The sequence below is a fragment of the Melanostigma gelatinosum genome (assembly GCF_949748355.1).
Source record: "Melanostigma gelatinosum genome assembly, chromosome: 1".
Taxonomy (NCBI): Eukaryota; Metazoa; Chordata; class Actinopteri; order Perciformes; family Zoarcidae; genus Melanostigma; species Melanostigma gelatinosum.
The window spans coordinates 15,044,796-15,071,235 of NC_136634.1; the positions used below are offsets into that span (position 1 = coordinate 15,044,796).

General features: G+C 43.5%; 2 protein-coding genes across 4 annotated transcripts in view; both read left to right on the forward strand.

Annotated features, from left to right (window-relative positions):
- Positions 1-1,366: 1,366 nt before the first annotated feature.
- nudt4a (nudix (nucleoside diphosphate linked moiety X)-type motif 4a) lies at positions 1,367-15,266 on the forward strand. Of its 3 annotated transcripts, XM_079277016.1 has the most exons (6): positions 1,367-1,744; positions 6,957-7,067; positions 8,837-8,881; positions 9,171-9,258; positions 13,600-13,718; positions 13,803-15,266. In XM_079277016.1, exons 1-6 carry the CDS (start codon positions 1,646-1,648, stop codon positions 13,824-13,826), a joined length of 486 nt encoding a protein of 161 aa, XP_079133142.1. In that variant the 5' UTR covers positions 1,367-1,645; the 3' UTR covers positions 13,827-15,266. The 3 variants fall into 3 exon arrangements, with proteins under 3 accessions (XP_079133142.1, XP_079133141.1, XP_079133143.1); XM_079277015.1 differs by having other exon boundaries at positions 13,600-15,266; XM_079277017.1 differs by lacking the exon at positions 13,600-13,718.
- A 165-nt stretch (positions 15,267-15,431) lies between these two features.
- Positions 15,432-26,440, forward strand: part of eea1 (early endosome antigen 1) — a gene marked incomplete at its 5' end in the record, with an annotated part of 20,780 nt that continues 9,771 nt past the window's right edge. The window contains 23 exon segments of the mRNA XM_079289565.1: positions 15,432-15,489; positions 15,492-15,574; positions 17,355-17,432; positions 17,541-17,653; positions 17,745-17,799; positions 17,884-17,949; positions 18,076-18,106; positions 18,189-18,293; positions 18,597-18,718; positions 19,182-19,337; positions 20,440-20,556; positions 21,886-22,224; positions 22,413-22,562; positions 22,849-22,968; positions 23,559-23,762; positions 24,034-24,234; positions 24,417-24,530; positions 24,691-24,846; positions 24,988-25,127; positions 25,341-25,671; positions 25,793-25,894; positions 25,978-26,172; positions 26,263-26,440. The exon segment at positions 26,263-26,440 is cut by the window's right edge and continues 5 nt beyond it. Coding sequence (XP_079145691.1) covers positions 15,432-15,489; positions 15,492-15,574; positions 17,355-17,432; positions 17,541-17,653; positions 17,745-17,799; positions 17,884-17,949; positions 18,076-18,106; positions 18,189-18,293; positions 18,597-18,718; positions 19,182-19,337; positions 20,440-20,556; positions 21,886-22,224; positions 22,413-22,562; positions 22,849-22,968; positions 23,559-23,762; positions 24,034-24,234; positions 24,417-24,530; positions 24,691-24,846; positions 24,988-25,127; positions 25,341-25,671; positions 25,793-25,894; positions 25,978-26,172; positions 26,263-26,440 — 3,214 coding nt within the window.

The following is a 26,440-nucleotide window of genomic DNA, read 5'->3' on the forward strand; positions in this document are numbered from 1 at the left end:
ATTTAATCTGTTGATTCCTTCCTCTTTCCCAGTGAACTATTATTTCATCAGTGTGTGGGGGTTGCAACGTGTCCTGCTGGGTACTAGACAGAGGTGTCCATTGTGGACCCTGGTCTATTCCATGGACAACAAAACACATCTTCATACAAATGATGTATGGTGGTATTGTACTTAATGCAAATTGAACCAAAGTCATACTGTTCTCTAAACTTAATAAATAATACCTGAGATGTAGCCTTCATGCTCCCATGCCCCTGACATTTTCAGAATTATCTCTGCAGAACATGGTATGGTACCTTTATATCCTCATTAGATTTGAGCCATAGTGCTGCTCTAGGTCAGGATCATTTTTTTTAAATTCCATAACCATCAAGACTTTTGTCCATTTAAAAAACCACACTTTCTTGTTCTGGTTTCTGCCACATACCAGTGTCCCTTTGCGACCCCTTGCTAATCAGACTGTCACTTTATAACGCCTCTAAACATTTTCACCCTTGAACACATCCTGTGGTTTAGAGACAGACTACCTCCACTAGAGGGAAGCCTTGAGCTTTGGTACATTTATACTCAGCAGTAGTTACATTACAAGTTTCACTACCAGAGGAATGCTGCTGTAAACAACCAGAGAATGTTACCACCAGGCTGCCTCACTGAACTGAGCGTTGTTTTGTTTATTTGACCCTGACTTTAAACTGCAGCGAACAGCACTAGCCCGTTCAGTGAAGGTTAGTATTCATGCGAATCCAATTGCGACTGGTAAAGATTTTTAATGAAAATAAATGTCATGCAAATGTAGGCTGCAAGGGGTAGAGTTTTGGTTTGGATATGTGTGTGTGTGTGTGTGTGTGTGTGTGTGTATGCAGCCTTTTTTTGTGAACATAAGTGACCCCCTTCCACCCACTCACTCCCCCCTTTAAAAATAATGTTATTTATATATCCAACAGGATATAAAAATGGAGGAAATTAAAAAGTGGGAGGAAAAGGAGCCGACAGTGTGTTTGTTGTGATAGTTTTAAAGAATGCTTTCTGAAATAAAACTCACAATCTGTTGGTTTAAAACAGTCATCTTTTTTTTCAGTTTCTCACTCAAATTATCTTCAAAGTATCTCAGTTTGGGTTGAGTTGCTCGAGAGCACTTGAAAGCAATGCATCACTCACGCACGCGGCGTTTTTGACGATTATAAGTGCTAAATAAAAACCCGGCCGCATGGAACTGGCAGCTGTAAGACACTTCCTCCACCTTTAGCTTATCGTCTTGTTAAAATGATGAACATGAAACTCGGTGTACCGTAGGGAGCCGACAGGCAGCTTGTTGCGCAGCTCTCAGGTCAGCTGGTAGCACCTCCGACCACAGATGGGAGCGAGTTTGTTGAATCACGCGTGTTGACAGCGGCACGAAACCACCGTGGTCGGTAAGCCTGCAAAATACGACCAGAAGCGCTCGAACATTGCCCAGGAATGAATGAAGCGAGTGCACGCGTCACAACTGCGACTATCTGAAGAAGCTTTCAAAGTTGGGAGCATATATTTCGGGAGATTCGCTGCTCTCTCGGACAGACACTTTCTTCAGCGTCTGGTTGAATCCAGATTTGCACTTCCACCAACACCCCAAAAACAATCGGACACTCGACGATTGGGAACATAAATGATGAAGTTTAAGCCCAACCAGACCAGGACTTACGATGGCGAGGGCTTCAAGAGAAGAGCGGCGTGTTTGTGTTTTAAAAACGAAAAAGAGGACGAGGTAAGAGGGTTGTTGGTGGTAGCTGTTTGCTGTGGACATACCAGGCTTTATAATGAACAAAGTCTTCATTTTACCACTGAAGTGTGCCTGTTTATATCATACAGTACCCATAACGCAGTGTTTCATTGTGTGCGAGAGTCACGTCTTTGCCTTTAATTGAGGTGCTGGGCAGAGGTGAACACTTGGCTGAAATCCAAAACATTTGACTTGTGAAAAAAAACGAGGGGTCTTACAAGCTGGCACTCTTTGTAACCGGCTCTCAGCAGGAGACCCGTCAATTTAATTTCCTGTCTAGGAGGAAATCCAGATAAGTCATAATTCATGAAGTAATCTGTTTCATTTTGAAAAGTCAGCTTTTTAAAAACCAACATGGCTCAGTTCAAAATGTTGTCTCAAAACAAAACTCCTGCTCTCTTCTCTGATCAGATGATTTGCTACCACAACACCTCATAGTAATGTTTTGTTGTCAAAAAGAGCGAGAGACTGAAGTCTCATTTGTCACTGGATTTAAATTAATGCCTGCAGTGAATTCAAAAGAAGTGTCCAGGTCCTAACATCTGTCATTAAAGGTGTCATTGTGTCCTGCTGTGCTGGCATGAGGGGCTGTCATCGACGGTGCTGCACCGTCAATAATGCATTTGGTTATTTATTTCTTCAATATGCACCTTCAGCCTTTAAAAAACACTTTATTTTTCAAATATTGCATCTACATCAGTGCACTACAGGGGGTGTTTGTTTTCTAACGTGCACTGGCGTCAGCTGATGTGGTTGTGGTGCAGGGTCATTTCCGTATCAACACATGTCATTGTGATCACTGATCCTCTGCTGAGGCACCACGCAGCTCCTGCACTTTTTTAGTTTGATAGCAATGGAGTGCTGCAACAATTCTCTCATCAATTCTTATGTAGCTGGTGGTAAATTAGGTGTCCTACTGTATAATTAGCATATGCAGGTCTCGTCCTACATCCGCTCAGTTTGCACACACCGGCTCAAAAATGTTTACCTTTAACCCAAAGAAGGGTGATTCTACAGTCGATCATCAAATGTGACATGTCACCTCAAATATTAATATCAAATGCATCCTGCCAGCTAATGTGACTCATAAGGAACTTTTAGATCATTTAAAATGGTGACATACATATGTGTGTGTGTGTGTGTGTGTGTGTGTGTGTGTGTGTATATATATATATATATATATATATATATATATATATATATGTATATGTATATATATATATGTATATATGTGTGTGTGTATATATATATATATATATATATATATATATATATATATATATATATATATATATGTATATATATGCATTATTTGCACACTGGCATTACAAATGGCCAGCTTTAAACATGTCTCCCATTAGACTCATTCTGCAGCTAACATTAAGTCTTAGAAATTATTGTTGTTCTTTTTTTTTAGTTTGGGTAGTAGGAGCGGGGGTTGTCTGGTCGCGTTTGCCCAGTGATGGCGGCCCATGTCAGGGCCACATGTGATTGGGGGAGTGGGGTCGTAGGGGGCTGGTTGGGTTGAGTGTTACACAAGACTTATCAGCTGCAATTTATAGAAACAAGGTGCAGGCCCTTTCTGTCCCCTGACAGATTTGCTTTCCTGCTCCTCGTGCTCCCACTCTCTCCCCATCACCCTCCCCCCCCCCCTCTCTCTCTCTCTCTCTCTCTCTCTCTCACTCTCTCTCTCTCTCTCTCTCTCTCTCTCCTATGTGTCTGGGACAGAGTGCTGACATAATGCTAAAAGTCACTTTGATTATTGCTGATTGCACTGGAGGATGATGAGATGGTCTCACATCACATGCCATGCTGATCTCGTCCTTCATTCTCACCATCTAAGCTTTGATTGCAATATGTCACACTTTATGTGGCGAACTATCCATCCAGGCTGCATGCCGGGTGTACAGTCACTTCCTCAACATGTCAGCTGGAGTCCAGAAGGACAGGAACAGGTCTGCAGATCAAATACTAGACAGGAGTACTCGATATTGTCAGAACTCAGAAAACAATCATGTAATCCGTACATCATCAGTTGCTGTCACTGACATACAAAGTATTGTTAGTAATTATGCTGTAAATAAGAAACATGTCTCCAATTAATCAGTGTTCTTCTAGTAGAATGCACTCTTACTACAAAAATAAAATCACATTTGGGCATTTTTGCTCGGCAATATGGTGAAAATCTGTATATCAAAAATACATGTAAAATAAGATAGAACTTTATTAATCCTGAAGAAAAAAGTCACAAACTTAGTTAAACTCACATACAAATTGTCACAGTTTTATGCGTTCCATCAGAGGAAATCCTTCACCCTCAATAAAGTAGAATAAGAACGCAAGTAGCTATTTTATTTTTATTTTGACAATCTGCTCAGAATAATTCATTTGAAAACCAAGCAGCAGTCAGCCAGCATGTTCATGTCGTCACAGTATGTTTTCGCTGGAAGTCAGTTAACAGCAATGATTTCACTGAACGCTTCACGTGCTTGCTTTGGTTTGCATTTTACTGTAACAGAAGTTCATATTTGGCTAATCATCTGACTCACTCCGCCAGAAATAGAACTACATTGATTTTTGAAATGTTGACACCTCATTGATCTAGCGTAGTATGAGTACAACCTCTGTCATCAGTGTCTCAGCTGGATTGTGATCAGGTGTTGATCACCTTAAAGCTGATGTGGGTCTGTACAGTCCAAGCTCCTCTTCCCTCTGAGCTCTCACTGAGGTGTGTGTGCTGCCTGTTGGGGTCATTAACCTCCTCTGCTAAGCTCTCTTGTTTTCATACAGAAAGGCGACTGCTGATCTGGTGGTTTTTGAAAGCCTTTTGGCTGTGTGTGTGTGTGTGTGTGTGTGTGTGTGTGTGTGTGTGTGTGTGTGTGTGTGTGTGTGTGTGTGTGTGTGTGTGTGTGTGTGTGTGTGTGTGTGTGTGTGTGTGTGTGTAGCTGCTTAGGTGGAAGCGCCTACGTGTTTCACATGGCGTTTGTGTGAAATTGTGCATGCATGTGTGTGTGTGTCGTGTACATTTGTGTGAGTGAGACAGCTACCGGTGTCTCTGAAGGCCCCAGGGCCCTGCGCTATCTGTGGGGCTTTTTACAGGGCAGAGATCCAAGGGAGGCTGCTCTCGACCTCCGCAGCGATTAGCTTACCACCTCATCATCATCAGCCGTCACGTAGCGAACGCTTCACACCCCATCAATGTCACATACGCTGCAACACTCCTATTTGACATGAAACAAAATGAGTACAGTGCCTATGTTTCTTGACTTTGTTTAGATCACTTTGTAGCCGTCCGATTTTTTACTTTGACATTATTGTCAAAGAAAGCCAACTTCAATCTACTTTGACTAAATGTTTTGAGACAACAAAACATGAAGCTTCCAGGGGGATCATTCTTTTTCATCCTTTTTGGCCTCTATTTTTTTCATTTTTTATAAAATTGCCCATAATCATTTTCTAATCGTAAAGGTAATGTGTTGCTTATTTAAGATGGCTCCATAACGAGTAGGGTTGTGAACCAGTGAGGTAAAGACCGAACTGCAGATTCAGTTCCCTGACTGCGATGTCACATGACAGCAGAATCACTCGTACCTTTAACTTCGCCTGTTGTCCATACATAAATATTGACAGAGTTTCCCACGTCTGCCTGCCTCGTCCTGCTGGATTTGCCCCCCTCGTCTCTTGTCTCGTCCCTGGATTCCCTGTGTGTTCTTGTGGTGTTCATTAAATTCCCATTTCACTCTACTTCTGGTCTGCGTTTGAGTCCACCATCATGCCCCGTGACCTAGTGTGCTTATTAATAATGGGGTTGGTGACCGAATAAGCTAAGCGAACAGTAAGAGTCCTGAGATTTCTTGCTTTCATCTTCCTCCTGACCTGGCAACAAGAGTTGAGTTACAGCCAAGCCAAGTCACACAGCGGGAGGTTCCACTCATCATCACAGTCATTTCTGGGCAATACAGTCCACCTCTGACAGCAGTGAAGATGTTCTCATTAGTGCTCTTCACAAATCTGCCATGCTTCCACTATCGGGTCTCAGAAGGAATGCAGACGCATCTTAACGCTGGGAAAGCTCTGCTGGGACAGTCGTGTTCACCTATAGAATAACATGACGCGTGTAAGCTGCTTGCTTTTCATCAATTGTCGCTGTCAAAGAGAGCTATTACTTACGTGTCACGTGTCCAAAAGGATTTGGGAACTATTCACACGTGAACCTGAGGTGGGTCAGTGTGATGCCAGAATAGGGTTTACGGTCAAGTGACTGCATCTCTTGAGGGGCACCGTGCTCAAAAAAGACCAAACTGCATTTGTTTGAGGTCAGTTAAACATGGTGTGTGCGCTTTGGTTTGATTATTTCAGATTTGACTGCAGATGTGTCGGCTCTTTTTGTCATGTTTTATAGCGCCTCGCCTTATCGTTTGTTTATTTGATAAGCAAGTGATGGCTGAAATGGGTCACTGCAATGTTACTTATGGGACTGTTTTGGTGAGTTTATTATTTTAATTCCGACTGTGGACAAACTCAGTTTTACAAATCAATATCAATTCGTTGACAAAACGTATTCGTGTAATGCGACTATGAATGTCTTTGGTCGAGGACCGTCCTACTCGATTCTATTTTTAGGTTGTTGATCATCATACTGTTTAATAGTTTAGTGTTATATACATAATCCACCTAAAATGTGAGGTATTCCGTCCGGGTATTTCTTTTATTGTGTCCTCCTGTGGTCCCACATGCTCTCAGGCAAGTGAGTTCAAGTGTTGGGAAAGTGACACACACACACACACACACACACACACACACACACACCTACACACACACACACACACACACACACACACACAGAGCAAAGGTCAATCTAAAGGTGTCTGCATGTGTTTTTCTTGTGTATCTGTTCGCACTTCTAATTCGGAAACATCCACCGTCTGTTACTCTCATTCACTTATTTGAAGTATGCGGTAAATAGTGTGACATGCTCAGCAGCCCAACCCGCACCATGCTCATCTTGCAATAAGTAAATGAAGTGAATGACACGTGCGATGTTTAATACACATCCTGCTGAATGACTAGCACCACACTCAGCTGCCACCAGACACCTATAGTGGTGACGGACTCTAAACATGGGCATGCCGTTGGCGTGTTTTTGGCACCCTGAACTCGGCAGCAGGGACCTGACGAGGGCCTTTCTCCTTGGCAGGTGCTACTGGTGAGCAGCAGTCGCCATCCAGACCAATGGATCGTGCCAGGAGGAGGCATGGAGCCCGAGGAGGAGGCCTGTGTGGCCGCCGTCAGGGAGGTCTACGAAGAGGTAAGCTCATCCACGGGGGAAACGGGCACAAACATCATACAGAGCAGAAACAGCAAAAATGCTTTAAGGAAAAATTCACCATCTTTTATGTGGATGTCCAATCAGTGTCGCTGGTAGATGTAGTGCAAAGAGAACAAGGAGGTTCCCTTTTTGTGGAGCTCGCCCCCCCCTGGCTCACTTCATACATCCATGAGCTATACCCAGAGGAATCCCAGCTGAAACAGCTTGTAGTTCTTCCTACCACCAACTACGTCACTGTCGCAAATAGCAGCACTGGCTGCAGGAAGAACAACCGATTTTGCAGATGAGACACCGAGAACAGCGCGAATCTTTTTATATCCCTAACTTGGATAGATAGAGATAAGGTTGTAAAATCGAAGAATTTGTCTGTATTGCACACTGAAAATGATTTGTTTGTATTCAATTTGTTTTGAGAGGCTAGAAGCATAGATGCCAATGATCGTTATCATAAACATTAAGCGAGTATAGCAACAATTTTTGAAAGTTATAGTTATAGCCAATACTGAGGGATAGAAGTATTTGGCAATGATGCATTCATTGCCAGTCAATTGTTCAGTGGTTTGTTCAGTGGGTGCTGCTGGTAGTTGGTGTGCTGTGGGCCTCTGCCTTGGATACAAGTGTGCTGACAGTTTTGAAGTATGGCAGTGACATTTGGGAAGGGTTTCCAGTTACCCATATCCTCTGCCTCCCAGACCAGACATGTACCTGAATATAGATGAGCTGCACACCAACTACTGAGGCAGGCTAACAATTCAAAACGTCATGTTCAACACCCGCTCGTGTGAGATTTGTCCATACTAAGATTTTCAAATTCAATTCCTATTTTTTTCCGTATGATCACCATAACAAAGCAAAGATAACATTTTGACAAAAGTGCTAGAAAATGTTCTACTTATACAACCTTTTTTGGTTTGTTGTCCATGAGTATAGACAATAGCTGTGTCTCAATTCTACGCTATCAACTCTTTTCAGTATGTAATGTGTTCACACTGAAAAAAGGACAAAAGTCAAAAGCATGCATACTGAAAAACGAGCTTGATTCTTGAGTGTGTTGCTGATGTGGACCATTTGACCACAAAGCTATGAATAACGGAAATGAAGGAACTGATTGCAGCTGCACAAAATAAAAATAAATGGCAAATTGTGGTTAAACTGCTCCAGAAAGATCTTGGAAAACATGCAAAAAAAGTAGTTGAAATATACGAGTTCCATATGTTCAGCTTGATGTATGACAATGTCTTTTATATTTACTCCAAAAACAATATTATATCAAGTCAAGTAGGCGATATACTGTATACAATCGCTATGCAGTATGGAATTGGCAGCAATGGTCTCTGTCTGTTGTGGGTTCCAGACGTCCTAGTTGATCTGAGTTATGCCACACAGCAAAGGCCGAACAAAGCCAGGAGCTCCTGCAATGTTCTTGTGTTAAGTCCACCTGTCTCGTCATCAGACCATGTTTAGGTCTAGCTGGTCACCTCTGCTATACGCTGCCTCACAAGCTTGCGGCGACGCCATGGTACCGCGCCACAGGGTTACCGCTCCTATATGGGACAACTGATCAACTGAGAATGTGCATACAAATCACAACAGAGACTAGCTGTTCCTAATACCAGGTCACATGTCACAGGAAAACCTCGCACAGTGAAAGGTTTGTTAGTAAGAATTTGTGAAAGAAATCGACAGGAGTGTTCAGTATCGGCTGTATGTTGAATGACTCCTGCTTCTTTTTCTTCATGCGTGTACAGGCGGGTGTGAAGGGCAAACTTGGCAGACTACTCGGGATTTTTGAGGTAAGCTTGTCAAAGTCATTGGGAATTCTAATATATTCTCACATGGCGTACAACTCACGATATTACACTGATTCAAGTCTTGTATCAGCTTAGCCGGTAACCCTACTATCACGCCTAGGGTGCCTCTGTAGGCTTGCCTCCTGCTTTTGTGCCAGAGTGTTAAGTTTTAAGAAACTGAGTACTGTGTTAACATCATGTCTTTTGTCGTGTATGAAAGCTTTGTTTGCATTGCATTTACACAGTTTATTGCAGTGATGTGAAGGAAGTGTCTTCGTCTAAACCTTTGCAGCAAAATAAAGACGGAAAGCACCGGACGTACGTCTTCACCCTCATAGTGACGGAAACACTGGAAGACTGGGAGGACTCGGTCAAAATTGGTACGTCTCGACGTAGGAAAAAAAACAACTTCTGCAACAAATGAGTTTGGTTCCAGGGGTTTATTGAAACTAAATTACCTTGATTGAAGTAATCAAACCCATACATTTTGGTTTTCAGGCAAATTAAACATTACACAGATCATGATACTTCTGTGCATAATCATAATGGCAGACAGAAGTTCTTCTGACTCAGTTTAATGACAGTTGAAAGACTGTCGGGGTCTCCAGTCATCACTTTGTAAACTGAGAAACTGGGGCTATATCCACACTAGTCCAGTTTTCCTACGTTTACACTGAGCAGCCACACCACGCCGGAGTTTTGGAGCAGCCTTAACGGAGGAACCTGAAAACTCCGCCGAGGTTGGAGGTATTTGAGAACTCCGGGTTTTGGTTGAGTGTAGACGTCAGATACGGATGTCTGTTAGAAAAAAAGAGCCCACACCCGTGCTCGCTACTGGATTGGTTATTACCAGCCATGATGTCTCCGTCCCTGATTAGTCACACTCACTGTCACGTGACCCGTACCCGGAAGAAAACAAAACAGCCGGGCGACCAGCAGCGATTCATTTCAACAAGCCTTTCTTGCTTTGTTGTCTGTACTAGCAGCTATTGTGGAGTTAAATTCGTCATTTTACAATGCTGCTAATGCCTACATGCGGAGGAGGCGAGCTGTTCTTCGAGCGATGAGCGAGCTGCTTGACCATCGGCGATCAGCCCCCACGGAGCGGCTGTCTGAAGCTACAGTTAGCAATGAATGCTATTCAGAGCTACAGCTACAAACAGAGGAAACGAGTGAGAGACGAGTGATCGACGCTGATTCGTTTCACTTTTTCCGTTTGGTAGCCTTGAGAGACCTTAGTCTGCAAGTATTTCTTTATGAAAATATGTACGAAGATCTATTATATTCGCGACTGCTAATCGCGGTTAGCATTTCCCCTTTGGCGGTAATGTTAAAATTAGCTTAGAAGCTAGCGAGTTGGACCTGTTGCATGATGTTGTGCCCTAAAAGATGGAGCAAATGCCCTAAAGCAGCGGTTCCCAAACTTTTTAGGCCACGCACCCCCTTCTACATCCAGACCGGGTTCACGCACCCCCAATCCCCCCCCCCCCCCCCCCCACACACACCTTTAAAAAAAAAAAAAAAAGCAACAGAGCCGCATAAAAATCGGACTAATGAGAGAACAGTTTGCTCGCGCGTGGCGTTTGTTTACAAGAGAAAAAACACAAAAACTCTTCCTGCACCGTGCCTTCGAAAAGGTAACGGACGTTCACCAGACGATTGGCCAGATTGGCCACATCTGTAGGCTCGTCTACTTGCAGAGAGTAAAACTCACTCTTCTTCACGCGACCGATTAATGTAGCCAGGATGTCTTCGGACAAAGCATCGATGCGCGCGACACAGTGTTGTTGGACGCGGATCACGTCCAACTTGTTCGCTTCTCTCTCTCCAATCATACATTCCACCATCTCTTTAACATTTTTTTCCCTCTCCACCACCGCCTCTCCTCCCTATTACGCAGTCAGAATACTACCACAACACGCCGCCTGTCTCCGGCAGAAATGCGCTCATACACACACGCACCTCCCCAGCAACGAGGCACATCACCCGGTCACAATACCTCCAGAATGTCCCCGGGTGAAATCCGGGACTTGGTTTTATGGTTCCGAGTGGCGGGCGCTCACTCGTTGGCGCTGGGACGCGAGGTCTCCAGCCGTCCCCGCCGTGAGGCACCCGATCGTCAGGTCTTCAGCCCTCGGAACAGGCCGCGGGTCAATAACTCGTGGGTGGCGGGGTAGAGGCGAGGCAGATCACAGAAACATAAAGACTAGAGTACGGCAAAGATATGTTGATGAGAAACGTATTTGTAATATGTCAAACACAAACGTAATCAGGGAGAAAATACGTTTGTGGTCAAACGTAATTGAGAATGCATTTTAGTTTTGGGGGAACGTAATTTTTAGGAGACGGGACTGCACCGCCATTACATTTTTTCTCTCGCGCACCCCCTAGAGGCAGCTCGCGCACCCCCAGGGGTGCGCGCACCCCACTTTGGGAATCCCTGCCCTAAAGCATTGATAGAGGGCGAAGATGATGTCCCTGTTTTTTCTGCTGGGTGACCCAGCTTATCCCCTGATGCTGTATCTCATGAAGGAATACCCCAATGGAGCTAACGTTACATTCATCAGCCCCCACGACAACAACACATGGAAGCGAGTGATCGACGTGTGTTGACCACATTTATGGAGAGAGAGAGACACAGACCCGCAGCGCTGTAACTATGTCTGAAAAATAAAACTTCGAAAACTTTCCACGAACTGTCTGTTTGAGTTTATAGAGGAAGATATTAAGTATCAAATACAACCTTTCATTGTTAAACACTACTTTATTACTCTGTCATATTTTTTTTTAACTAAGCAAGCAATCCACTTCCTGTTTACACCATCACGCGCATGCCCAGTGTACGTTAATGGTCACGTGCTGTCCGCCTTCGAAGGCTGCCGTGTGGATTCTCCAATAATGCTGAAAACTCTGCATCCAATGAGATATGGCCTGGGAAGTCAAACATCCAGGAAGTCAAACCACCCGATCTACAGCGTTACAGTCCTACGGCACCAATGTGTCTTCCTAAATGAACTACCACTACACAGCATTGTTGATATTTTATCGACAATGTTCTCCTAAAACGTCAGGAGGCGTCATATGGGAGATAATTAATAAGAGCCTAAGTGATTAGTTGAACGACAGAAAATGAATGCAACTATTTTGATAATCCATTAATCGTTAAGACATTCTCTGGTTCCAGTTTCTCAGCGCTGAGGAGTTTGTGCTCTTCTTTGTTTTATTTGATAGTCAACTGAACTTCAAGATTTCGGACTGCTGGTTGGATAAAACATATCTTTTTCTGTATTTCAGATATTTTTCAGTTCAGATAAAATTGATTATGAAAATGATCATCAGCCCTAGAATTCATATCCTTTCCCTCATTGCTTATACTTTTGCCCCATAAAATTGAAAAATAAAGTTGCCCGTCATGTGGATTATGTGTACACGTGATCACTATTTGTTTTTAATATGTTTCGTATTTCAAATGCTTTTATTGGAACCTAGTAGCTCAAAATGTAACTATTGCTAATCAATTGCTAGTGTGGAAAAAAAAAGTGGTTGTGATAATTGACCCCCTTCACCAACAAAGAGTTGAGTCTGTTCACGTGGGGGAGGAATGTTTGTTGTTCTCATCACTCACCACAGCCCCCTCCTTACTTTTCTTCTCTGGTCTAATTCACTCTCCCCCTCTACTGAAAGGCCAGTGTACTTCAACATGATAATAATAATAAAGATAATAATAGAATTCCTGTACTGAAATGCTGTTTGGAATAGAATTGGAGGAAATGATGAGTTTGGATTATTAATAACTCCCAGCTGACGGTTTACGGGACACATTGTTTTTATGGAAGGTGCTTTTCTTAGGAAGGTTTTGTGACATGAGGGCTTCATCAACAACAACTGAAGTAGGTCAGGAATGTCCATTTCCACTCTGACTTGAGTGTTGAAACATGTGCTGAACAGTTTATTCTTGAGCGTGTTGTATACTATTGCGGTTTCGCAATATTGCTTAAGAGTTTTAGTGAAGAATGTCACGGTTATTAGAATTACTTACGGTCAACAAATCATGCTAAATTTATGCTAAACTGAATGAGTGGGAGTAACAGATCGAGAAAGAGAAAAGGTGAGAAAGGGTGCCATGCTGAGGCATTCATAAATAACAAGGATTTGGCAGAAATTGCACGCTCCAATGAAAAATGACCTCATTCATTTCAAAGAAAAGTTCAAAACAGTCTTCAGATGCATCAACCACAAATTGATGGCTAACAAGTCAACTTGAGACATACTAATGTGTCAGTAAGAAATAAAAATATACAACAGGATTTACTTCTGGTTTCTTGCATATCATTTCTCAAGCTTAAACACTAAAGCTCATTAAGAACACTGAAGTGAAAAATATGAGTGCTGGCAGTTCAGATTATTATTATCTATATATTATCATCCATTGTGTATTCATTGTGTAGTTAAAAAAGGTCAATATGCTTGAAACGGCTGTTCGATCGTCGAACAGCTTCTGAAACCATTCGTTCCACAACTTTCCAACATTTGAATAGGGAAGGCCACATCCAACAATTGTTTTTTCCCAAAGCCGAAATTCTGACAGACTCAAAACCACATGGTCTCAGGTTCAATACCAACAGCGTTCAGTATAATCCATGGTTGTTGATAAAGGTTCCTTGAGCGCAACACCAAACATCTGATGATCAGTCGCTGTCCTCCCTTGAATGTTTTCGCAGGAAGGAAGAGGAAGTGGTTCAAAGTTGATGAAGCCATCAGGGTGCTGCAGAGCCACAAGCCTGTCCATGCAGAGTACCTACACAGGCTCACAAGCACCTGTAACCCCCCCTGTGGTCCTGTGTGTAGCCCGACTAATGGAAACACCCCAAGCTCCCAAGTGACGGACAACAACACGTCTCACTATGTTGTTTGCTCCACACAGGGCTCAGATCTGGCCAACAGATAGGATCATCACCACCAGCAGCAAGCACTTCTTTTGAGAGGACAACGCGATGGACATCTGGAAAAGACTTCTGCCTTGATTGCATTACTAAAGCAGCCTCTTAATATGTACAGTATGGACTTCCTTTAAGTTGATTTGAAACCCATTTTTAGGGAGTGCCAACAGGTTTTCCAAGTATATTTAAGATTTACATGTATATTTTTGAATAAATCGCAACAGCTAATGGAGCAAATGTTTCCTTTAAAAGCATTCAGCTTGAGATGGATTTTCTCAGTGAGCTGCTTCTGCAGTGTAGGTCCTGTTTAGCCTTTAATGCAGAATATTTTACCAGCAGTGCACACAAGTATTTGGGTTGTTTCTTGGGAAGTGTTTGCTCTTAGAGGAAGTCATAGCTCCACAGTGACTCAGTGCCAAATAATTCCCCTCTTCAAGATGTTTTTGAAGAGGAACGGTTACATGTGAATGAGTCACTTTTTACAATTCATTTTTTTTCAGAATTGTTTGGACACTTTTGGGAAGCAAAACCTAATGTCACCTGACTACATCTCAAGTCTTGTGAGGTATTTCGCCCAATGAGAGCTGAGGGCAAAGTCTGGTTTGATACAAGTGTGAACAGCGTTGCTCCTCCTATAATTACCAGTTTACAAGTACACACAGTGTTATCTCTAATCACTAGTAACAGTGTAACGCTGTCATAAAGATTAGGCTTCATACCAGCCACCACACTAAAATGGAGACTTAAATTCTTCTTAAAGCATCCTTTTGTTTGTGTATATATAGTTAATGTTGTCAGGCTGAATGTTAAATTGAACAAAGAACAGCGTATTGGTAGTTAGATAAATACCAGCTGCTGTATAATGGGACGGAGCTGCAGTCAACAAATTTAAAACTAGCAAATGTGCCAAAGTTCATACAAGAACTAATACATGTCTGCAGAAGACACGATAATTATTAAGTGCATTTGACAAATTGTCCTGTCAATGTTTGGGCTGAGAGGCCTTTTGTTTTACCGGAGAATTACAATGTGCTTTAGTCTGAGTCTTCTAAGTGCCTTCACAAACAATAGTAAATTGTGTTTAGTTTCTACTAGACACTTTACACCCAGCAGCCCTTACTGGAAGCAGTACAATCTGCACTTACACACAATGTCGATAGCAGACCCTATTTTTCTTGGCTGTGGTTAGATTCCAACAATTGGATGTTGAAGGAATTGTTACAATTTCATGTACAGTATTTAGTTTGCATTGATTTTATTTATTTGTTTCAAAGGGAAACACTCCCTCCCATCATAAACAGGAAACTATGACCGGAAGTCATAGTCAGTGTGCCAGACTTCTTTTGTCAGTGCAACGTATGTTATAAACTCAGTTTGTTGAATATCATTGGCTCTTCTTGATAAATCCTTTTTTTCTATTTGTTTTTGTGACTGGAATTTTCTGCAGTGTGCCATGGTGTTGTATATAAAACCTTTAAATAAAAAAAAACGTTTATTGATCATCCCCATAGCGATGTTGTTTTAATCAGTGCAGTAGAACTATGACAACACTTATTTTATAATCTTGAATATAGCCAGGCTGTGTGTCCTGCTTGGGTTTAACCATCCTTCCCATGACCCGCCCATTCGCCGCTGCTGTCGGAGCTCGGTCAGGTGTTCGTTGTACAGCGACGTAAACTTTGCATTTAGAAAACTGATTGGATTTTGTGTCGGGAAAAACAAAGACGAGGCCATGCTCAGACGGATACTTCAAATGGTAAGCTTCTGGTTCAACAAAGTCAACCGTGTCGCTTTAGTTTCGTTTAAGTCGAGTCGTTTTCCTTGGGAGACACAGGCCTATCCTTGTCTGTTTTCATGGTGGGGACGCACGTTTTAAAACACAGTGTGTAGTAGGTGGGCGGGGTTTTATTTTTTCTCAACGAGAGTTCCTCCATTGGGAAAAGACCCCGCCACACCGTCAGATCGGAATAGGCATATCAAGCGCTCCTTCTGTGGGGTTGATACAGCTAGCCATCAAATGCTAACTTGGTTCTAATGCTAACGTTACTCCTGACAGGGATGTCCCAAGCTAGTACCTCTGTAATAAAGCAGCGAACTATTAGCATACGTGTCCCACTCTCCAGGGCTAATCGAGGCATAACGTAGCTGGCTAACGTTCTTGGTCACTGAGTCATTTTATTTTCATGGTTCCTGTTAGCTAGCAATTGCATAGCAGGTTAATTCATCGTCCACTCATCACATGCCAACGCTGACGTTAGCCACAGATTGACTATTGGGAAGTTCCGTGTCACTTGGTTTACCGCATCATGAAAAAAAACATTCGTTTTAATTAACGTAAATTAAGCTTATACTAATGTGAATGGTGACATTCTTGTTTTGGATACCAGCTTGTCACTACAGTTAGCCTTCATGTGGGAGTAAGAGGTTAGCTACTTAGCTAGCTGTAGGACTACATTAACCACAGTGCATTGCTGACGTTAACTGCATCATTGTGTACACTTTGAAGTTCCGGCCTTGTAACCAGGAAAATCCATTTTACAACATTATGTATTTAGGTCGTGGACTGTCAGACCTCCAAGGGATTTATTGCAAATGTTTAGGAAGCAACACAAAATAAAACATTTCATGTTAAGAATCACTGTTTTGTTTCTTTCCTCTTCATATAAACCGACAGTAGCTTGTTTATTATTAAAACAATGTAGGTGACAACACAAGCTACATTATTACGGGTTTAGGGGCAAATAGGAAACAATCGGATGGTCTGTCCTCTATATGATAACGTTAGTGAAGCACTGAATTGGTTTACAACATCTGTCAACATTGTGACATTTTATTATGTCATACATTATATATTAAATTGCCAAGAATAATCAAGACATAATTTAAAAATAGAAACATATTGAAATGTACAATAAAATATGGTAGACAAACAAGATTATAACAATTAATTGTTACTGTATTATGTTGGAGCTATACAAAAGAAGGTTCTATGCTCATGGGATCTTAGTGGAGCATTTGGCCATCATACCATTGTACCATTAGTGCCAAGTACCACACATCACCAGATCCGCACCATCCCAACCATAAAGCGTGGTGGTGGCAGCATCGTGCTGTCGGGATGCTGCTCTGCTGGAGGCTGGGTTGTGACGGCAGAGGGAAAAGTTAATTACACGGAAATCTAGCAGTTGCAAAACAATAATGTTAGTGTCGTGGAGTGGCTAAATCAGAGTCGGCCTCAATCCAATGGGGAATTTGTGGCTAGACTTGACAACTGCTGCTCACTTACAATCTCCATGCAACATGACAAAGCTTCAGCAGTATAGTACTTTTTATAGACATCATACAGCGGAACTGGTGTCACCACATACTACAGTGTTGTTTATCTTGATACGACTGTCTGAAATATTTATGCTTTCAAAAAGAGAATACAACAACAATCCAGGGTAGAGCTATTTATTACTACCTTTATTTAAGGCTTATAATGCTAGAGTGCTGTCATACCTTCAGATTCATTTGATCTATTTTCTGCTCTTCAGACTCCTGGGAAGGGGGGCTCCCAGAATGCAGATTCAGAGCAGCCCAGCACAGACCTCAACCACGATCAGACGTCTGAGGTAACGTGAACGGACACACGGCTTTTATAGCATTTTTTTTTCTCCCCATGAAGCAGATCCGAAGTTATTATCGATTGGTTGATTCCTACGGCGTGTTTCTGTGTTCAGGGCTTCATCTGTCCACAGTGTATGAAGTCTCACAACTCTGCAGAGGAGCTGTTTAAGCACTATGAGCTGTTCCATGACACCGGAGACCTGCCCACTCATATGGCCCCCACTCGGTGAGACTTCATTTACGACAATGAGTCTGACCTTGTGGTGACAGAATTTGTATGTGTATTTTTGTGAATGTGCTATTTCCTCCTTTTTTAGGGAACACCTTACAATGCTGCGGCAAGAAGTTCAGGACTTGCATACTTCTCTCAAGGTAAAGTGGAGGTTCTGACCCCAACAGAGGTCTACAAGTGGTCGGTTCATACAAATACATTAGTCTTTGTTTTCACCTGATTAGGACGAAAAGTGGTTCTCTGAGGAGCTCAAGAAGGAGTTAGACAAAGTCCAAGGACAACTGAAGCAAGTAATTCCTTCAAGATGTTTAATATATTTTCAAATGAAATCTTCTGAATATGAAACTGCTTGATAAAACATGATGGCATTGCTTACTCTTACTGTACATGTTTCTCTCTTTCCCTCCTTTCCACAGAATGATGGACAGGTGACCCCGGAGGATTCAGGTAGGGAACATTATACTTAATAGAGAACTGTGGAAAAAGACGCCAAACATCAATCGCTAATATATGGTGCTCTTTTTCTCAGCCCTTGAGAAGAAGTTGAATGAAGCAGAGACAGAAAAGTTCAACATCAAGCAGATGAAAGACCTGTTTGAGCAGAAGGCTGCCCAGCTGGCCACGGAGATAGTAGGTCAGTGTGGCGCCAGGATACTGGGAGGCCTGTGTCTGTGGGTCTGCATCATTTTACAACACTAAAGTACTCTTGTACTAAACCACGATTAAGCTCAATCTATCCATTGTGTTTTGTCTTAAACACACTTTGCATAAGTTGTTCCGTCAACGTTTGGTTTTATGGACTAACGACATGGCTTTTGCATTTTACACCGGTAATGTTTTCCTTAAATCTGTTGGATGATGTGAACAAGAGCGGTGTTGGTGTTTTTATAAAAAGAATTGGATACGATTAAATATTTTGAATGGTTGAATTTGACAGACTTAAAGTCCCGCTATGATGAGGAGAAGAGCCTCAGGGAGGCTGCTGACCAGAGGCTGGGCATACTGACCGAACAGCTCCAGAAGGAGAAGCAGGAGAACGAGGGACTCCAAACCGAACTGGTACAGCGTACACTTGGTTTCCATTAAGTATTTATTCTCTTCTCACTCGGCTTGAGTCATACTTAACACTTTGTGGCGACCTTTCATGAATGCTGTGCTTTTGTTTGAGGGAATAACATTGAATCGACACAATGAAATCCTTTTGGCTCAAAGCTGTGTGTTGGAAGAATCTAAGCAGATCTGACTCAGACGGCCCCTTCATCATTATTACCCTCATCATCATCACACTTTTATTTTATCTGTCTGTATTTGTTTTGTTACTATTCAGAGTGGCTTAGGGGCGTCCTACAAAATAGGTTTGCTTCTGGAGCTTCAAGGAGACATCCATATACACTTGATCAATTCAGCTATTACTAAGAATCTAGTTTTGACTGATTTTTGTGATATCAAAGATCCTGTTGTTCCCGCTGTCTGCCGCTCAGTTCTCCCGGCTTTAACACAGTGCCTCTGTTCTGCCCCCTAGCTGCAGCGGCCGGGAGTGGAGGATGTGGAGGTGCTGAAGAAGGAGCTGGTGCAGGTCCAGACACTGATGGACAGTATGACCCGTGAGAGGGAAGAAGAGTCTGAGTGCCTCAAATCCCAATACGAGCAGCTGCAGGCTAACTACACTACCTCAGAGGTGAGGGAACCAAATCACCCGCTGTACTCAAATGTAGTTCTGCAGATTCTCACTTTTTCCTGAGTTGCCACTCTTCCACCCTAAATTGTACCTGTCACAAGCACATAACCATGCACACTGATTCCCACAGTTTGCATGATAAGATTGTAGTGTTGATGTGAAATACAGTTGTTTAAATTGAATACCGTCATTACTCAGGCCCACCAACTGTAGTTGTAAGATTCATATTCACAACTAGCTCTGAAATAACTGACGTACTTTCAGTATTCCATACCTGGTGGCTTTGTGCCTATCTCTCACTAATTAATGCCTGACAAATAATTCAGATTTATCTCCTGCATTTTGTTCCCACAAGGATGGAAACATTTATAGGGAAGTCCAGGTGCCGAACAAATGATCTCAAAAGATAGTTTTCATGCTTTTACAATTGAGGAACCACATTCTGAATTCATTTGAAAACTCTGTTTTTAATCATGTAATAGCTCCTAAGATAATAAATGACAAGTGGCTACAGTCTGAAGCTGTAGTTGCAATTCATGAACATGTTGCCGTTTTTGCGGTCAGCAGTCAGTCTCTGGGTTGGCCAGCGACATGTCAACAGAACACGACAGTTAACGTTGAATTCAGGTTCATGCATCACCTGCAACAGTATACGAAAACACAAACCCTTTTTTTGAATAAAATGTTCTGCGTAATGCTGCCGCAGCACGATGCTGTCACCATTACGTGTGGTAAATGTTTGTGGATTTGATTATTTATCCTCCCGTCCCGTAGTATCTGGCTCTGAGTTGCAGGTCGGACGTTTGCTGTTGTTTTGTGCCTCTCTTTCCCTCCCCTTCTTCTTTTGCTCCTCACACACTCTTGGTTCTTCAAGATTCGTAAACTGGAGGTAAAACACGTTGCTTCAAGTTGGCCCCAAACTCTGATTTCATCTTTTTGAGTTACTCGAATTCTCTTATTTTTCTTTATTTTAGCCGTGTGTTAAAATGTTGGGTTTGTTTTCTTCTTTCATGACATTCCTTCACAGTGGTGCTTCAGTTCTTTGAATGTCCACTCAATGGTTTGCAAAGAGAGTGTAACATGCGTGTCTGTTGTATTGCAGATGACCATATCCCAACTAAAAGCAGAGCTGGAGAAGGGTCCACAGGAAGCAGCTGTCTACACACAACAGATCCACCAGCTGCAGAGCAATCTGAATAATTTGCAGCAGCAAAGCCAGGTACCACACACACACACACACACACACACACCAACAGCTACAGTTATTACAGTCATATGACGCAGACATGAAGCAGATTACTGCAGGCGCAAACATGTCTGCTGAAGTATCTGCCACATGTTGTATAGCATGTGATTGTGTATGATTTACTTCAGTAATGTTGATAAGCCTTTCCAGCCGCCCCTCAAGTACAGAGCACACCATCTCAGTTTCTGTAAACCTTCCTCTGTTGCCTGGCATCGGGCCCCGTCACAATGCCCGGCTGTCACCACTCTTTTTGGCAACCCAGACGTGTTGATGCAAAAACCACATGCAGCGCTATAAGTAAACCAGCAGGGGGGGATCTCTGCCATGCCAGCTTGGTCTCTTGGGGGGGGGGGGGGTATACAATCACAGGTAACTGCACTGGGGCAATAGAGGCAAAGGGGTCCTGCCAGAGATTGAATCCTCCCACATCAGCCCTGTCAATGCCGTCCCTGCCAAGTAGGGTAAGAGGAGGATTACAGTGTGCTGCCCCCACCCCAAGCTTCTCCTCACAACAGGATACCCTGAGATCTGATACCGATACTTATCTCATGAGAATAGAGACAAAAGTGACTGAGCAGACAGTGAGACACCGGGGATTAGGACTAAGAACAGACAGGCAAACGACAAACAGGGGCTTTCATTGGTCTGTAACTCCAGGGTTAGAGAGGAGAGACCCAACAGGGGAGCTATGACAATGACACGAGAGGGATGAGGGGATGACGTGTCTGCAGACAGTTGTTAATGTTGGCCAGCTGCTGTGGTGGCTTGCAGAGGTTTATTGTGAAGTCCAGGTGCCCTGTCACTCTCTAGTTAGTGGCACGCTCCGCTATCAACAACATTATGTTCTTTATCACCATGTTTTGAAGTTTACTGCCAGCACTTAAACCAGGGCCAGTGCTGTTCACATACCACGGTATTCCCAGTCCTGTGTCGTAAACCTTTCCCTAGAAATGCCACACCTCACATTACTCTTGACAGCTGACCGCTCTTTTCTATCGCGCATGTATCGCATGAGTTGTTTGTGTCTTGCTGCAGCTCCTATCACACCAACTGTTTTAATGTAGAGGAGACAAATGGTTACAGTGTGGCTTAATAAATGGCCGAACCGTTCAGTCACTGTCAATATCTATCTTCTTTTTTGTTTTTGAGACCCTACTCCCTCAAAAAATGATTTAACTTGCTCGAGTTTATAGTTTCGCTTTTGTTTATTTGCTCCCTGGCTTTCCTTCCTACATCTATCACTCCAATAATTCCCAAACTTCTGGGCAATCAACCTCATGTTATCCTCTCCTGTTCTCACAGAGCCTGTCTGAAAAGCTTGCACGTAAGGAGAAAGAGTACCAGGAACTGGAGGAGCGTCTGGGAGCTGAGAAGGCTGCCAAGAAGGGAGCTCAAGGCAGCCTGAGAGAGCGGGAGCTGGAGGGTCAAGAGCTCCAGGCTCGGGCCACAGGGTCCGAAGCATCCCTGACGAAGGCCCGGACGGAGCTCGGAGAGAGGGTTGAGGAGGTGACAAAGTTGAAGAATGAGATCACGGATCTGGAGGTGAAGCATGCGGAGCTGAAGGTGGAGAGGAAACAGTTGGAACTGCAAAGGGAAGAAAAAGACAACCAGGGAGCTCAGCAGCAGACTGAGATCAGTCAGGTGAGTGGGTTGGACAACGATCACACACAGAGGGCATGCAGGACGGCACCCAGTTGAGGCACAAATGTCCTATGTGTTAAAAAAGCAAAGTCAAAGAGGGTTCCAGACAGTATCTGCTGTATTTCTTGCTATTGTCATCCTGCGCCTTCCTACTTAACCCCCCCCCCCCCTCTATGTGCTCTTCCTAGCTGCATGCCAAACTGCTGGAGGCAGAGAGACAGCTGGGCGAGGTGCAAGGTCGTCTTAAAGAACAGAGGCAGCTTTCTGGGGAGAAACTAAAAGACCGCGAGCAGCAGGCCGCCGACCTGCAGCTCAAACTGTCCCGTGCAGAAGAACAGGTCGGCATCAGAAGGAAGGAAACTGAATTATTGTGATAGATCAGACAGAGCATCTGCACATAAATAATGATGTTTAAGTATGCATCCTAAGATACAATGTATTTGTATGTAGTTTAGAATAGATTTATTGATTACGGTTAAAACTGAGAAGCACGAGGATTAGAGATTATATAAAATGATCTCCTAAAAATAAACAAGTCGAGATTTAAACGCATTTCTGAAACTGTTGCAGAGTGATGTACAGAAACCTCACGATGCACGACATGACTGTGTTTTGCGTCTGCAGTTGAAGGAGAGTGCCAGTAAGAATACAGATGTGCAACACCAGCTGGAGAAAGCCAAGCAGCAGCACCAGGAGCTGCAGGCGCTGCAGCAAAACACAAATGGCAAACTCCGCGAGGCTCAGGTACTGTTCACAAGAACAATCCTTCTGTTAGCACACATCGGAGAGGCTATGCTGGACAGTGAGTTCCTTCTTCCAATAATCTGTAACATCGTCTGATACAAAGTCGTCAAATGACCTCAAACGAGTGTCGCAGCGAGTAAGTCAGGTGATGATACTGTGACGATAGTTTCAACATTTGATTTTTAGCTTGAGCTTGCTCGCTCACTCATGAAGCTAAAAAATGTAGTTAATTAAATTATACAAAGTTTTTAAAAGTAATAGTACAGGTCAGAATGCAGATTTTGAACGTCACCTTATTGCAAAATGTTATTTTTTGATAATAGTAGAAATTTCAGGAACTGGATTGTTATTTGAAGCCACTGTGTGTCGTGGCTTTATAAGATTATAGCATATTTTACATTATTCTGACGGCTTAACATTTTGTCTGTTCACAAATAGAAAACTGATGCCTGTGTGGAACTCTTGAGATATATATATATATATATAACACACACACACACACGCACACATACCTCTCACACAACATTAAAATACGTATTTGTGCCAAAATATCTCATGTAGTCTTTCTGCTATGCTGGCTCGTGCTGTAGAATGACCTGGAGCAGGTGCTGCGTCAGATTGGAGACAAGGACCAGAAGATCCAGAATCTGGAGGCTCTGCTGCAGAAGAGTAAGGACATTGTGAGCCAGCTGGAAACTGAGAGAGACGACTTGTGTGCCAAGATCCAGGCCGGTGAGGGAGAGACAGCTGTGCTCAACCAGCTAAAAGAGAAAAACCATGGACTACAAGAACAGGTACGCACACACACACACACACACACACACACACACACACACACACACACACACACACACACACGGGTCCAATTTCATGTTGCAGTCAATTCTCTGTAGTACTAAGGTAGTATGACTTTGAGAAGACACATGCCACCCCTGACACAATTAATAAATGTGTTATATTATATTAATTAGCATCATCTAGGAAGGCCCGTTTTATTTAACACTTAAGTACAGGGAACCATTCGTCATTTTTAAGCTTATAAAGCTGTGTATGTGGGTCTTAAAGGTCACACAGTTGACGGACAAGCTGAAGAACCAATCGGAGAGCAACAAGCAAGCCCAGGATAACTTGCATAAGCAGGTCCAGGAGCAGAAGACCCTGCTGCGTTCAGCCCAGGACCAAGCCCACACCCTGGAGACCTCCGTCACCGAGCTCACCACCCAGCTCGCAGACAGCAAGGAGAAAGTAGCCCAGCTAGATGCTCAGGTAAGCCTCTCCACAAGCATGTCCGTGTAATATGTATTTAATACATATATTTAATGAGGTCATTTATTTCAGTTTGTACTCATAGACTTTAAAATCAGACTGTAAGGAGCGATCAAAAACAGTATGTTGTCATGATATTTATATTTGATAAGAACAGTTTTTGTGGGTCTGTTTTTCTTCAGCTGAAGGCAAAGACAGAGATGCTGCTATCTGCAGAGGCAGCCAAGGCTGCACAGAAGGCTAACCTGGAAAACAAGCTGGAGACGGCCCAGCATGCACTGCAGGACAAACAGCAGGTTAGCGCCTTCTTTATGCCACTGATGTTGTGCCGCAGTATGTCTTTACTTTGAAAACATTTGTAAGTCCCTGATTTATGTGTTGTCTTCCATCTCCTGCTTCACTTTACTCACTTTGTCTCCTCTTGTATCCTGCACCCTCTCCCACCGTCGTGTAAAGGAGCTGAATAAGGCTCAGAAGAAGTTGGAGGAGCAGGCCCAAAGGCTCAAGGAGAGACAGGAGCAGTGCACACAGCTGGATGCCAGTCTAAAGGAATGCAAAGACAAACTAATGGCCTCAGAGCAGCGTATAGAGCAGCTGGAGGGGCTCAATAAGGTTAGTATTGAGTCTTTATTGTGAGTACCTGATGTTGGACTGTAAAAAAGGCAAATTTAGGCCTAAAATGTTCTCTAGTGACTACATACATCTTGTTTTTTGTCATTTTTATTTGATTAATCTGGTGTTTTTATCTAACAGAAATTAGAGTCACAGGTCGGGGAGCTGCAGGCCACACGGGAACAGGTGCAGCAGGAAGTGCAGAAGCTGCAGAAGGAGGGGTCAGAGGTCAAACGGAAAGCAAAGGAGCTGCAGCGCTCGCTGGAAACGGAGAAAGCAGGGTGAGTTCACTGTGCTGCTGCATCAGCTTTATTAAAACGGGATTAAGAGTTGCAAGTGAACAATAAATGCACGTCAATCCAACTGTCACTAACTCTCTGTAACGGTATTTTAGTGATGGCACAACCACATGCTAGTATTTTGGTTTGCTCCACTGTATTGAATATGCATATGAATCATACTTAACACAATATAAACGTTTTTCCACTGTTAAGGGCTACAACACTGCAAGAGGAGTTGATGAAAAAAGCGTCTGCTTTGAGTGACATTCAGCAGCAGCTGGAGCGCAGCGAGCAGGACAAAGCTGCTCTGAAGGTGAACGTGGACGCGGTGACCCAGGAGGGGAAAACCAAGCATGCAGAAGTGGACAGGAGAGCTCAGAGCCTGACCGTAGACCTACAGAAGGCCCAGCAGGAGAAAGAGGCTCAGAAGAAGGAGCTTGCCTCGACACAGGAGAGCCTAGGAAAGGCTAATAAAGCACTGAAGGAGAGCCGGAGTCAACTGGACACAGAGAGGAAGAACCATAAGTCAGCCATGGAGGAGAAGGTAGGTTCAGTAAGCTGTTGTTTAGACCATTTCAACAACACAGGGAAATCTGTCTCGCAACAAATAGCCACCTAGTTACATCACCAGGACATTCACAAGCTCAATCGGTCTTAATCCTCAGGAAAAGTCCAATGAGAAGGCCAGACAGGAGCTTCTTAAGGTCAACGAGGCCGTCGCCAAGTCAATGAAAGAATCGCAAGAGCAGCTGCAGCAGATGGGAGAGGTGAGCGTCTGATACAATCGAGGATGGCGCGTTATTGTTTGTTTGTTGAACCTAAAGACCTGCTGTGTGCCAACACATTTCAGGCAGAGAAAGAGTTGAAAGTGCAGCTGACCGCGCTGGAGCAGCAGCGCTCTGACACTCGGGGGGCGCTGAAGGAGAAAGAGAAGGAGTTGGAGAAGCTGCGGGCACAACTCAAGACGACCAAGGGGTCCTTTGAGGAGGAGATAAAGCAACTGAAGGGCCAAGTGGCAGAGCTACAAGAAGTTCATGTCAAGAAGGCAATTAGCATTTGTACACGTATTATTCTTTGAGCGGATTGAGAGTCATTTGTGTGTTTGTGAATGTGTGTATGCGACTTTCACCTCCAGACGGAAGAGGAGAGCAAGCTGAGGGCCCAGGTGTCTGGGCTCGGCCAGGAGCTGGCCTCCGAGAACAGCCGGACGACGCAGCTGCAGAAGGCCTCCGAGCAAAGCCAGGAAAGCCTCGCGAAGCTTCAGTCCGACTTCTACGGCAAAGAGTCTGAGGTCTCTGCCCTGCGGCAAGACC